Here is a 13,318-nt window from a genome sequence, read left to right on the forward strand (position 1 = left end):
ATTTGAAAAAGTTGCATTACTTGTTTGAGTTCTTTTTTTCTCCCCCCCTTTCTCTTGCTCTTGCTCTTTCTTTTTCTCTCTCCTCTCTCTCTAAGCTTCTAAGGTCACCACATTTGCTTCACTATGCATGGTTATGCTCATCGCCATTTTGTGTGTTATTGTTAGAAATGGCCAAAACAAGACTACATCTCCTCAACAACAGAGCGTAACAACACCAAGCAAAACATAGAAACAGACACACACTAGGAGACAGATGTACACACAAGCACACACAAACACGTGCAAGTTTCTGTCTGTGCACACAGACACACAGACACACAGAGACACAGAGACACAGAGACACAGAGACACAGAGACACACACACACACACACACACGCACACGCACACGCACACGCACACACACACACGTCTTGTGCAAGCTAAAGAGGAAACATCACAGGCACAGACGTCTTGCAGCCTTGACAGGAAACAGTGCACCGCAAACCGTTTCTTCCGGCCAATCCGTCCTTCTGTCTAGTTCTCCATCTCTCGCACCTCCTCTCTGCTCATACATTACACCAGGAAATTGCTTCTCGCTCTCTGGATGGATGTGTGTGTATGTTTCTGTGTCTCTGTGCGTGTCTGTGTGTGTAAATGCTGTATCTGTGTGGGTGTGAGAATTTGCATGATTTGCGCTGCTGAACATAAACATGGTTTCCCCCAATCTCAGATTTTCATGCAAATTAAAGGTTGCAAAATGTCTGCAGTGAGAGGTCTAGTGACTCGTGGCCGAGTGATGCTGCACACACGTTTCGCAGCATCCTCTACAGTATTGCACACAGGCCTCACAGCATCCTCTCCAAACACTGGAGTTGGCACATCTTAAACACGTCAGCCTACACAAGAAGAGACAGTCCCCTCTGAAGGCTGACCTTAAACTGCCCTGACTATTGAAAACGCATAACCAGGCATGATGGTAAAAGAAAACCCTGAACCTTTAGCCATTTTTGAAATAAGAAAAACCAGTAATGACAACATTTTATTCTTTCAAACAAACTCTGTCCAGCCTGAAATCAGGCACCGAGCCTGAAAACCATCGACCCTACACATAAGTCCACAGAACCCCTTCCTAAACTCAAAACAGGCACCACTTTCACTTAAAAGTCTCATTACTTTAGGTCCTGTTTCTACCACAAGTCCAACATTATAACTCAATGCTGATGAAACCAAACGAAACAGCCTGTTGCCTGACACAGACACAGGAAGTGTGACATCACAAATCATGGAATGAAGCCATGACGTCCAATCACTGGAGTCTTTCAGACAAGAGGGGTAGAAAAAAAAACACATTGACCTGGTGAATGCTGTGTGCCTGCATACGGTATGACCCATAGTTAATGCCCTTGGTCACGTTCCCCTGCTCCCCGCGGGCTGCATTTAACAGCTCCCCCACTTCTCTACGCAAACTCTCAGAGGAAAGATAAACACGCCGTGCGTGTGTGCCTGAGCGGGAAACCCGTTGGCGTGGTGAATACTCAAGTCTGAGAGAAGGAGACAGGAGTGGCTTTCAGGTCCCAGTCAATAGTTATATTTACTCATTTAGTTAATAAGACTGGAGGAAGGGCATGGCTAAGCTAACCACAAGATGCAAATGGGCCTAGCCCTTTGTAAACATCATGAATCATGAAAGGCACACCCTAAATAATATACAGTATATATATACAGTATATACATAATCTTATTTTATTTTTATTATTAGTATCCCCCCCCATCAGATGGACTGGACATTCCACTCAATGGTTACTGCAGGGTTTCTTCCAGCACTTTAAGTTAAGGCAGCCACCTTGAAAACACCTACCACCTCTTCCAGTTGAAAAGATTTTGCATTGATAATTTAATTTTTGCATGTTGCTTTGCAATGTGTCGTATAATGCACTGGTTACTGGTAGCTTTTATCTCATTTTGAATTTGTTTTTTGGATGATACATTCCCACACGCGGCTGGCTCAGTGCTAAAGTGTGACTTCTACCAGCTCGTCCCTGTACATGCCACTGTGAGCTGCTTCCAGCTGCTGTGTTTCTAATGGTGTCGTTATCAAGCTCAGCCTTCAGCAGGGTGTAGCTTTGGGCAGATCATAAAGCGCAACTCGCACACAGCCAGGGTAGCCGACAGAGGGGGACAAAAGGGTCAGTTGTCCCGGGCCCAGAATTGGGGCCTCATTACATTTTAGGTGTTACAGTATTAGGGTGAAGGTATTGGATGAGTAAGTCCTGGGCCTGGTCACAGCTATCAGCGGCCCTGCACATCAGCCACAGCAGCAGCACAACACACTCAGACTACACTACTGTTCCACTACACCACTGTAGTACCCTGCTGACTTCCTAAACCCATAGGTGCCTACTCAAACATGTCTGAGGAAAATGCCCATCTCCAAATTCACATGCTCACTCCTAAAACACTCAGGACAGAGCTCTCAAATCTCACACTCACCCATACTCACTCATAACAACACTCAAGACACACACACAGCTACCGACAACTCTAAGTGTCAAACATCGCAACTACAAGTCCGGGTGTCAAACATCGCGCAACAATTACAATCCAACACAATAACAACGCATTAGCTTAAATCGGGTGCGGCTTAGGACATAATGCAGACTCTGACTCACCTGATGATCAGCATAATCCTGGTGGGAGAGCAGCCACAATCCACACGGGACAAGCACAGGCGATGGCAGAGCACATGGTGAACAAACACAAAGAGAGGGAAGGCGGATTAATTGCGTGCTCTTAAGCACCCGATAGATCTAACACCAGAAGACACACAAGACAGTCAATAGCAGAGCACATGGTGAAGAAATAAAGAAAAGAGAGGAGGCAGCTTAATCATGTACTATAAGTGTCAAATAGATCTAACACCAAAGCCACTCATTTACACACAGGCACAAACTACTCACTGTTAGTCATCATCGTTTCAGTCAAGGTCAAGATAAGACATGTTTGATCATACATTTATTACAAAATACATTCAGTCAGTCGCTCAATGTACCTTTTCACGCTTACCTTCCAAAGAAAAAAAAGATAAAATGAATGTGACCTGAAGTGGCGCTTCTTGTCCAGTCTATGAGCGGGGGAAGTATGGCACAGTAGTGTGGCAGCGCCCGCTAAAATGTCTATACTAACGCTGGTGTGTGGGTCAGAAAGATTACCACCAAACTCAAAACTGAAAGCAGCTCAGAATGGAAGCTACCACTGACAACTCCCCCACATGCCAGATTACTCAGACGGGGAATGTATGAGTGCCACCACACTGTACAACAAATGTCAACTTACAAATCCCCAAGTTGACAACAACTTCAGTACACACTCAATGCCATATGCTACAAACAGTGCATTACTCTACAATCCCCATTCTTGAATCCTTGTAGTTTTCACCAGTATGCCCTAATCGTGCAAGTCTTCATTGGAATCAAACTAAAAGCTTTAAGTGGTTGGTTTGGGCAAGAACAAAAATGTTAAAAGGGGCGACAGCAAGGAGCTCTTGACGACTCTCTGAGTCACAGACACACACACTTCATTGCTGGCGTCAAGTCAGTGGCACATGGAAGAAATTGTGTTAGCAGCTCCAACCACATGTTCCTAGTAAAGGCAGTTAGGGTTGTTAGCCTGTTACTTATAAGTTATAAGTCAACTTCAGCACTATGCAGAGAGATCACATGTTTTACCACTCATATGTGTTTCAGCGTGCCGCGCGCCAGTCAAACGAGGCAAAAAGAAAGGAAGGGAACCACTCGTCTCTTACCGTGGCTGTCCGGGTGTTTGGCCCGTCGGTGATGATCTCCCGTTCGCCGCGGGGGTTGACTCGTCGAAACCTCCGCCGCGAGCTCCTCTGAGAGCCGTCCCTCTGCAGCGCCGAGTCCTCGCCCTCGCTGCCGTTCTCCACCTGCGGGCCACAAACGCCACCGCTGTCACCGTCAACAACATCGAGATCACCGTCACGGTCACCGCTAGTGCCACCGCCGCTGCTGTCACTGGCGGTGGCTGCGCCAGAGTCGGAGCTGCCGGTCGCCTCCTGGTTGAACATCCAGGCCTTCCACACCAGCGAGAGCCGGTGCAGACGCAACAGGCTCATGGGACCGGCATCCACGAAAACAGCACCAGGCTAATGAAAAACACCCACCGCTGCGGTGCACACACAATGAGAAATGTGTGTGTGTGTGTGTCAGAGTGATCACATGTGTGTGAGCATGCCTCGGTGTGGGTGTGTGTGTGCGTGCATGTGTGTCTCAGCGTGCTTCAGTATGTCTGTGTGTGTGTGCGCGCAAGCACACATGTGTTTGTCTTGAAAGCTATGTGTCAATACGTGCCAGACCTCTGAGCAAGGCACCACATTCTAAGCGCGTTGCGAGTGTGACGGCGTGAAAGCACAGACCTTGCAGAGAGAGAGAGAGAGAGAGAGAGAGAGAGAGAGAGAGAGAGAGAGAGAGAGAGAGAGAGAGAGAGAGAGAGAGAGAGACAGACAGAGGCCACAGCTTCCTGCAGGAAACTGTAAACATACAAATATCCTCTCAGCGCATGAGCAACCCCAAAAAAAGAGAACCTCTATTCCGGCAATAGAATTCACTCTCGGCTACGACTAAAAGAACCATTCTACTACTTTGTTGCTGTTGGAGCTTTCGACAAGTTACCATTACATAACACAACTCCACACCCTTGGCAAGAGCGGTGCTGAAAGGTTTTGTAAGCTGTGAGGAGAGGAAAACAGAGAGGAGTGCTTGAGCATGACATGAGTGAACACTCAAACTCCAACTTCAGAACTATGCAGTTCCAAAATGCTGTGTAGAATGTTCTATAATGCTGTAGAATTATCTAGATTGTTCTAGAATGAGTTTTGACATGTCATTGTCTGTGCCATTGCATCCCTAACCCTGTTGATCACAACCGCAGGTCAGACAGTGGTCACAGAGGGTAACAATGGAGCACCTACTGACAACAAACAAATGAATACAAGAGAGCGAGTGAGAAAAAAGGCAGAGGGAGGGGAAAACAGATCAAGTAGGTAGTAAAACAAAACAAAAAAACAGATCAAGAAATACAGAGGAGGTGGAGGAAGAAAGGAACAGATGGGTTGGGACAGAGGGAGAGAATGAGTGTGTGTAACAGTGTGTGTAGGTCTAAGAGGAGGGGTGAAAAGAACAGAGAGAGAGAGAGAGAGAGAGAGAGAGAGAGAGAGAGAGAGAGAGAGAGAGAGAGAGAGAGAGAGAGAGAGAGAGAGAGAGAGAGAGAGAGAGAGAGAGAGAGAGAGAGAGAGAGAGAGAACAGAGGGCTGAGAAATGGAGGGAAAACATTTGTAAAGGGCTCCAGTGCAAACCCCCGCCCTCTGGCAGCGTCCAACCTGACTGCACCGCACCGCACTGCACGTCTCACCCTCCCACCTCTCCCTCCGCCAGCGGGCAACTGCACTGCCAGGGCACCGCTTCTTTTTCCACCCGGGAGACGTGACGCACAGTGAACACATTAAGGGGAAAATAGACACTCATGGATCTTACTATTTTCAGTGCTGGAGTCCAGTCAGACCTTACAAGTCATACAAAGTCTGTCTTGGAAAATTGAAACAAGCATAACCCCCCTGCTCCCTCCGCTGTTTCCCTTCATAGGTCCACAGGTATTTTCTGCAGTAGTCGTGCCCTTTGCTAGCAAACACGAGCTGTGCACAGTGCAGTAATACATAACACAGTTGCAGAGTGTCAAAAGCCCAGCAAAGAGAATGTGCCTTATCGCTCTCAGCTGAAGGCGAGAGAACAGATTGAAGTGATTTTTTACCCACTTTTTTCCCCCTGCCCCATCAAAAAAGGATGAAAATATATAAATAAATAAATTCAACAAAAATGGAAAGGTGGAAGTCTGGGGGCCGTTTTGAGGTGCTGTCAGGTTTGGGCCGGGCGGCCATCCATCAGCGTGGTTAGGGGAGAGGCGGGCAGGGAGGCAGGCAGAGAGCAGCGGAGGCAACGGAGGGGAGATGAGATGAGAGACAGACGACTGACTGGCTGCAGCCACGCAACGCAACACACCACAACCCCACATATATCCATCAGCTGACATGACAGTTTGGGGAGCGTGTGTTTGTGTGTGTGTGTAGAGATGTGTGTGTGTGTGTGTGTGTGTGTGTGTGTGTGTGTGTGTGTGTGTGTGTGTGTGTGTGCGTGTGTGTGTGTGTGTGCAATGATGCTTACACAAATGATCAAGTGAGAGACATGTGGGTTGAGCCCTCCCGGACCATGTGGCTGTGGGAGCCTAACTGACCCCAGTGGCAGAGAGATAAACGGGAGGAGTCCACACACTTAGAATCATTTTTGTTGTGTTTTATTTTTCAGGCAGGATAACGTTTCAACCTCAACAGACTCTGAAGAAGACTGTTGAGGTCGAAACATTATCCTGCCATGACAGTTGACCTTCGTCCTGCACAGTGGCGTAGTCAACTTTTTGTAGTGGGTATGAGTGATTCTCTAATTCGCCTACACTTTTAAGTCCGTGGATTTTATTTGGCAATTCCATTAACTATTAACTGCATCCAATGATGTTTTGGACATTAGAAAACATTTATCTTTCATATAATACAGAAAGTGTAGACATAGCATTATTTCCCTCAGCAAGAATGAATATTTAATACTGGTTTTGGGCGTTTTCATGCCGTCCTGTTTTCCAAATGTCAGATTCAGTCTTCATATTAGCATGTAAAGAAACTTGTTTTGCCCAAGACGATTGCAAATGTTGATTCACAGTAATCATCACAATATGACAAAACTGTCAGAAAGACCACTGTCCTTTCCATTATACATGAAATTTGCCATTTTGTGTGTGTCCACGAAAACTGTGTTAACCGTGTCACGGTCTGAAACCTCCTCCATAAATCAGTAATGGTTTGGTCTTAGGCCATACGAATAACATCACGTGATGTCATAACCTCTTTGGCAGGATACGGGAAGACTTTTTGGTAAATTTTGAGCTCCATCCTTCCATAATTTAATCCATTCTTTTTCATGTTCTCATAGCGGGAAAATTGCCTGTCAACAGTGTTATCAACATATTCATAAGAATCTGAATTAGAAATCACATGTAGAAAAACACAGATAAAGCATACAGACACATGAATTGATTAAGGTGTTGTGGTGGAACTTCTGAGGTCCTCAGTTAGCACAACACCATAAAAATGGCTGAAATGTCAACGGTGTTACCGTCAATGGTGTTACAATTAAGTATGACAGTCAGGGTTGCCAGATGAGGCTGATGATTTCCAGCCCAAAAAATGATCAAAATCCGCCCTAAAAACCCGCCCAATTCTATTGATTTATATGGCAGTGGGAAGGTTTTTCTGATAGATGCCATTTTTACCCGCACACGGCCATCCTAAGCAGCCCAATTGGGCGGGAACCAGCCCAATCTGGCAACACTGATGACAGTTGAGGAGGAGTATGTTTTTGCCAATTTATATCCATATTGACAGACAAACAAACAAAATAATTTGTGTTCTAGGGAGATGGGTTTGTCTGCTCTGTTTTTTCTCCTAAAAAAGTGCCGACTTGTTCCGAGGCACTGTTGACCGTAACACAGTTGAGTAACACGGTTGACTGTTTTGAAAGTGTTTTTGCACTATTGATCCCTTATGTGTTGGAAAAATCCTATGAACATACACTAGGGATTATCTCTGGAGAAGGAAGTCTTGTGTAAGGAGGGTGACTATATTCAAATCAGACGTTACAGGGATTTATGATGAAAAATGTGTCAGTCTGTATCACAGTGACTCATAAAATCCTACTTATGAAGCTCAACAATCACATTTTCTATATCAGTTGCACAGATTAATGACAACATTACTGCTAAGGGACATAAGCACTTTCAAACATATATTGTTTCAACTCTGTAGTATTTTTATATATGTTTGAAATGACATAGTATTTGTCCATAACACTGTTGACAAAATAATTAAGCAAATGTTCGCTTTCATTAGAGTATTTATCAAATGATTTAAGATTAAGCTTGGCAATTTGTTTGTTTGGAAACTTAAATATATACACTATGTAAACATCTAGGTCATTTAGTTGAAAAAAAATACTGATAATTGACATTTTGCTTTTGCCAAAAGCGTAGGGAAATCGTAGAATCACTCGTATACTGTATATTTGAGCATTTTTTGAAGTGGGTATACTGTTTATATTTGTGCTATTCAAAATAATGGATTCCATTATACTGAAATCCCTGAAATTTAGAAGTGGGTATACTCCGCATACCCGCGTTCTACATAGACTACACCACTGGTCCTGCACCTTTCCCTGGGATGTGCACAATCCTCTCCTTCAAGAGAGATAAGAGGGCACATCCCTCTTCATCTGCAGTTGCAGCACGGCACTATGGGTAAGCAATAAGGGCTGCTTTTAGAACAACAGGGGGAAGGAGGTTCCTGACTGTTGACATAAAATAAAGAAGTGGCGTCTCAAAAACATTCACTCCTTCCCCAGATAGTGGTGGACTTCTTGTAGTGTTTAAAGGAGAATTCTGACCCATGTCGACATGCAGTCGGGTTCCTCACACTTTGTCTTTGACTTGTCAGTGCACAAATCATGTGGCTAGCCAAGATCTCAGAAAAGGCTGAACCAAAGTGTGTCGTGTCTTTAGGTATTATTGATGACGAATGAATATTAGTGTGAAAAATACAACTGCATGTTAAAATTGGCTGGAATTCTCCTTTAACCCATTTTAGCCTGAGGTGACATACGCTGAATTCAGGCTCTTGAGATTGGAGGTTTTTTTAATTAAATATATGGGTATGTTGGAGCTGAATGAACACATCCTAATGCAAAATGAAGGTCCCAGCATTTAAATGCAACTTATTTCATGTTTTTATGTGCTTCATAGGCTTGGATATTTAGGTTTTAATAGGCAGAGGACACCCTTTAGTTACAGTTACTATTTAAAGTTACTAAGCTGCCTTTTCCCGCTATGTGAAGAGTGCTTTATCATGGAAAGACATTCCATTCATTCTGTTGAAGGTCTTGAAAAGCTGACTGGATGAAGGAACAGGATGTCTTGGGTAATTCCAGGAACAGTGTCATGTCAATGTGATCCGCTGGTAAGAGGCCTGGTGTTTTTACAGGACACGGTAGTTACACTTGGAGTGTGCCAACAGAGGGAACAGGTGCTCCCAGAGTGCTTCAGCTGTCCAAGTGTGTGAGTATGTGTGTTTTGTCGTGGTGAGTGAGTGTTAGTGTGTGTGTGTGTGTGTGTGTGTGTGTGTGTGTGTGTGTGTGTGTGTGTGTGTGTGTGTGTGTGTGTGTGTGTGTGTGTGTGTGTGTGTCAGAGTAGAGAGAGAGAGAGAGAGAGAGAGAGAGAGAGAGAGAGAGAGAGAGAGAGAGAGAGAGAGAGAGAGACAGAATGCGTGTCTCTATCTTCGAGGGTGGGATGAGATGTGTGTGTGTGGTCCTCAAGATCTCCCATAAGCCATTTGGAGGCATGGAAGAGGGTGAAGGAGGCGGAGGAGGAGGGGTGAGGGTAGCAAAACAACAATACCCCTCCCCCCACTGACAGGAAATGGCATGCACGTCGCCGGAGCACTCTCCTCTCCTCTCCGCTCCTTTCTAATGATATGTCCAATTACCTCCCTCTGATTCAGCCACCCGCCTCTTCAATTAGTGAAAGGAGTGAGTGTATCACCACTCCAAAGCAAAGCAACCAGTGAGGGAGGACTCCATCAGTCAACTTCATTCGGAGCTCTTACGGGACAATCTAGGGCAATTACCAGAAATTAACCTAACAGCCAGGAAAATTAAGCTACTGGCTCTGCGATGTCTGGCTATTCTCGTGTGTTTGTGTTCATGTGTGTGTTCATGTGAGTGTTCATGTGTGTGTTCAGTGTGTGTTCAGTGTGTGTGTGTGTTCATGTGTGTGTTCAGTGTGTGTGTGTGCGTGTTCATGTGTGTGTTCAGTGTGTGTGTGTGTGTGTGTGTGTGTGTGTGTGTGTGTGTGTGTGTGTGTGTGTGTGTGTGTGTGTGTGTGTGTGTGTGTGTGTGTGTGTGTGTGTGCGTGCATGTGTGAATGTGTTTGAAGGAGATGAAAAGGCCAAGGCGGTATACCATTAATGAGAGTGTTTTCAAGGTCGGCGGCACAAGTCATCTCCAAAACATCATTATAGGTCACCAATGTCGTCCTCCACACACATAGGTGCAATGGGCCTTCTTGATGTGACATCAGGTTCTTTCGATACAATGAATTCAAACCAGGTATAAATAGCAACGAGTGGCATAGATATAAAAGTGTGCCCAGTGGCGGTTCTACTCATTTGAGGGCCCTAGGCGAAATATGAACATGAGGCCCTTTTTACCAGGGCTTTGAACCGTTATTTTTTTCCAAACGTTCCGTTCCGAACAGAAACGGAATTATAACGTTTCCGGTTATGCGTTCCACCAATAAATTGACGTTCCTGAACCGGTTAGAACAGAAAAATACTGTTCCCGGAACGGTTAATTTCGTTCCTGTCAGCTGATTACTCCCATAGGCCTAACTGACGTTAATTAACCAAGAAAGACGGAAGTGCAAATGAGTCAGCCTACATTCCAAACTGTTTATTCAAGCAGATGAAAAGAATATCCTCCAGAACTTTGTCATTTAGGGACGACCTAAGAGGAGAATAAACCTCAATGATGAAAATGCACGCTCCACGCTGACTTGGGTCATGGGGAGCGCTATGATGGAGTGAGTTTGTGCATATTTAAAGCGGCCATGGATGCCCAATAACGTCGAACATATGTTGGTGCGCTTTACACGCGCTTCTCTGCAATGTATTACGATGATGCAATGGAAACTTTGCCCTTTTGTATGACAGTGGTTTCTCTTATTTAAGATGTGGAGTGGAGACTTTGTAGTCCACAGCTCTCTCTCCATTCAGTCAGAGAATGTCTGATGTCACACAGGACGTGAACCTCAGCCGTCATGGTAACTTGCGCAGAAAAATAATTACTTTTTTTGTTTGTTTGAGGAACAGTATTAACCGGTATTAACCGGTTACCATTATTTTTAAATAAGTGTTCCTGTTCCAGAACATAAAAAATAATAACGTTTCCGGTTTCGTTTCTGTTCCCTGTAAAATACAAAAAGTTCCCGGTTTTCGTTTTCGTTCCTTGAACTGGTTCAAAGCCCTGCTTTTTACTGGCATTTACCATGGAGCGGTTGACTACTGGGGGACCCAGAGAGGGCCGTTTAGATGGGGCCCTCGGCATTTGCCTAGTCGGCCTGTTGGTAGAGCCAGTTCTGCGTACGCCACTGTTTTCTATGGAAGCCAGGAGTTGTTTATACTTGCTTCGCTTCAAAACAGCACAGCGAAAAAGGCTAATTGACATTCCTCATTGCTCTTGGCTGTTTTCAGTCTAGACTGTTATCAGTTCTACAGATTAAAAAAAAAAACAGATGATCCGTACAGCATACAGCTCCCATTGAAGTTAAGTTTTTAATTCATGCTTCATTTGCATTCATGTTCCCAGTCACAAGGTTCTTCCTTAGACTTGCCTGGCTCCTGTCGTGTGTAAAGGTGCAACAGAGGGCAGCCGCTTCTGCACGGAGCTCTATGAGAATATGTACAGAACAGATATAGAGTTTGAAACTTCACACGGTCAGTCGCCTAGGTTACATCACTGCGGATATAGCGGAGCAGCTGAGCGTGAGAGCACCAGCAAGAGTGAGCATGCAATAGCTACAGAGAGAGAGAGAGAGAGAGAGAGAGAGAGAACAAGCGAGCATGCAATAGCTAGAGAGAGGTGAGAGAGAGAGAAATTGCCATAGCTAGAGCGAGAGAGAAAGAGGGTGCAAGAGTGCGAGAGAGAGAGAGAGAGAGAGAGAGAGAGAGAGAGAGAGAGAGAGAGAGAGAGAGAGAGAGAGAGAGAGAGAGAGAGAGAGAGAGAGAGAGAGAGAGAGAGAGAGAGAGAGAGAGAGAGAGAGAGAGAGAGAGTACTAACATCAACAACTGACTTACATAAGGCCATTTAACAGACCCGCTTCAGCAGAGCCTAATCACCCAGGCCATCGCAAACACGCTGCTCTGGCTTGGCTTCCCCTCTCCTCCTCTTCCCTCCTCACTCCTCTCTTCCTCTCCTTCTCCTAACTCCCCTCCCCCCTCCCTTCCCCTCTCCTATCCTCTCCTCTCCTCCTAACGCTCCGCTCCTCTCCTCTCCTCTCCTGCTACCCCCAAACAGCCACACGTCATTATTTCCCGCCAAATCTAATAGAGCCAGCAGGCCATTTCCAGCATAGCTGCCCCCTCACGCACACACACACACTCAAGGATCAAGGACAGTGTATTGGTCACATACAGGGGAACCGTCATAAAACATACAATGAAATACACTGATTCACTTATTCACTCGATCGCTGCTTCCTCACACTCTCATCAAATAAAAGTAATACACATTTTTTAAAAATAAAAGTACTTTATAAAAGTGTGCTACTCTGGTCTTGCTGGCTGGCTAGCTGGCTGGTTGATTCTGCAGCTGCCAGGGGCCCCATGAAAGAGCACCCTGCCCAAGCGTGTAACCCCCTCCATGGGTGGACACACCACTACACACTGCCCTTCCTGGAGGTACTGTGGTTGTCCCCTGAAACACCAGGGCGAGAGGAAATCACTTTGTCCTCTGACGCACCCAACAATGTCCATATAGCGAGAGTGGCTAACAAGCTCTATGTCTGAGATATCCAATGAAGAACAGCAAGCAATTTGCAACAAGCATCTTGTTCAGTTGAGGTGGTCAAGTACAACAAGCTAAATCGTAAATGCAGCAGTTTCAGTATGGAAGCTGAGAGATGGAGTGATGTTTGAGTTGGTCACGTTTGTTTGTTTATTTATTGCCAAGTAAGCAGACAGGGCTCTTTCGAGGCCAAAACCGGTATAATCTGAGTTAGTCACGTTGCACACCACAAGCAAAACCAAGCTCATCTGCTTCATACTGCCTTCATGACTTCTCCATTCATGACTTGCCATAAGGATGGATAATAGCAAAATGTAGGAAGTGGTCTTCGTCCAAAAGGCTTGTCATGCTTTTTTTCATTATTTCTCCAAGACGACAAAAACTAAACAATCTCAAACATTCCAAAATGTTGGGAGTGGTCAGGGCTCCCTCAATAAAGCTGCACTGAGTGAAATGTATAAATAGTTTGGTTATGGTAAAAAGAGAGAGCGCACAAGACTGATGTGTGATGTGGCTCTTCTTGTTCAAGGCTGCACTGTGTTATGTAGGATGGTGGCAAGAGGAGATATTGCCACTATGCTGCTCAATGAAACTGTGCAGCCTATTGGC

General features: G+C 45.2%; 1 protein-coding gene across 1 annotated transcript in view; it reads right to left on the bottom strand.

The window, feature by feature from the left end:
* rapgef6 (Rap guanine nucleotide exchange factor (GEF) 6) overlaps positions 1-13,318 on the bottom strand; it is a 148,688-nt gene that overhangs the window by 101,655 nt on the left and 33,715 nt on the right. Inside the window, exons 6-7 of the mRNA XM_063203935.1 lie at positions 3,784-3,924; positions 2,651-2,668 (exon numbers count right to left, since the gene is read on the bottom strand). Coding sequence (XP_063060005.1) covers positions 2,651-2,668; positions 3,784-3,924 — 159 coding nt within the window. The remainder of the gene's footprint in view (positions 1-2,650; positions 2,669-3,783; positions 3,925-13,318) is intronic.

This window comes from Engraulis encrasicolus, chromosome 7 (genome assembly GCF_034702125.1).
Source record: "Engraulis encrasicolus isolate BLACKSEA-1 chromosome 7, IST_EnEncr_1.0, whole genome shotgun sequence".
Classification (NCBI taxonomy): domain Eukaryota; kingdom Metazoa; phylum Chordata; class Actinopteri; order Clupeiformes; family Engraulidae; genus Engraulis; species Engraulis encrasicolus.